Consider the following 1309-nt stretch of genomic DNA (forward strand, 5'->3'; position numbering starts at 1 on the left):
GTCCGGGGGCCCTGCCTCAGCCGGTGCCTCTGCTGTGGGCACCTGCCACGGGCTCTGCGTGGCCGGGCTGCAGCCCGCCTGTGCCTGGCCGCGGGCGGCCCTGTGCAGAGGCCGCTAGTCCTTGCTTTGCTTGGCTGACCTGGGCAACTCAGGGTGCCCACCCTCTGGGGGCCTCTGGAGTGCGGGGCTGCTCCCTCCCTGAAGCCCCCAGCACCCACCCCAGGGGGCTGCGCCACCAGGCGGCATAGCGGCTGGCTCTGGAGCCTCCGTGGCGCAGGCAGTGTGCCTTCCCCCGTGTTCGCTGTGAAGGAACTCGCAGCCGGGCGCTCGTGATTCAGCCTTAACCCCGCTGCACCCCACCCACTCGTGGAAACCAGGTCCCCGGGGTGGCAGTGGGCCAGCCGCCCCGCCCCGCCCGTGCCCCCATGACTGGACTCGGGCGTGGCTGCCGCTGCGCAGAGCAGAGTCGGGGTGCGACCCTGGGCGGGCGGCTGGGGGCAGAGCGGCCCCCGGAGCCGCACAGCTGCGGGCTGAGCCAGACAGAGGCGCTGTGCGGTGGGCCCGCCGCGCCCCCGGCCCCCGCGAGGCCTGAGCGGGGCTCAGCCCGGCCCTCTCCTGCCAGCTCCTCTGCCACCGGGCCCTGGCCCGAAGGGGGGCTTCCTTCACGCTGCACAAGCCCGAGTCGCCGACACCCCTCTGTCTGAGTCTGGGAGGGTTGGCGGAGGCTCCGAGCTGGGTGCAGGGGAGGGAGTGGGTGCCAGCCACCTGCACGCCGGCAGTGGTGCCCGGGCAGGCGCTGAGGCGGGAGGGAGGAAGGACGAAGGCGCAGGGGCTGGGGGCGGCTCCTGAGCCGGGGCCTGGCCTGGGGCAGCCAGGAGGGCGCCGGCCTGAGGCTGAATCCTGCTGCGGCCTCTGGGAGCTTTCCGCTGCGGTCGCACGAGGGCTGCGGTCGCACGAGGGACGGGGCTTCGCGGCACTCAGAGGCCGTGACTGGCAGCTAAGTGCAGTCTAGGGAGACGAGCGGGGCCGGCCCGGGGTGTGCCCGCCTCCCTGCCACGGGCCAGGACGGGGCCGCGGGGGGCGGCGCTCTGGCCCCTAGAGGCCGGTGCCCGCCTGCTCGCCAAGATCGCTGCCTTTTTGTCCTGCAGGGGACGAGCTGACCAAGATCGAGGACGAGGATGAGCAGGGCTGGTGCAAAGGACGCTTGGACAACGGGCAGGTGGGCCTGTACCCAGCGAACTACGTGGAGGCCATCCAGTGACGGCCCCTGGCCGCCGCGGGGCGAGGCCACGGCCCAGGCGCTGCCCCG

At 73.8% G+C, this 1309-nt stretch overlaps 1 protein-coding gene across 1 annotated transcript in view; it reads left to right on the forward strand.

Annotated features, from left to right (window-relative positions):
• Nucleotides 1-1303, forward strand: part of PACSIN2 (protein kinase C and casein kinase substrate in neurons 2) — a 12304-nt gene extending 11001 nt beyond the window's left edge. The window contains exon 7 of the mRNA XM_012735107.1: nucleotides 1149-1303. Within this exon, the coding sequence (XP_012590561.1) occupies nucleotides 1149-1261 (113 nt within the window). The 3' untranslated portion in view covers nucleotides 1262-1303. The remainder of the gene's footprint in view (nucleotides 1-1148) is intronic.
• The last annotated feature ends 6 nt before the right edge of the window (nucleotides 1304-1309 follow it).

This window comes from Condylura cristata, unplaced genomic scaffold, assembly GCF_000260355.1.
Source record: "Condylura cristata isolate star-nosed mole 26May11 unplaced genomic scaffold, ConCri1.0 scaffold00004, whole genome shotgun sequence".
Classification (NCBI taxonomy): Eukaryota; Metazoa; Chordata; class Mammalia; order Eulipotyphla; family Talpidae; genus Condylura; species Condylura cristata.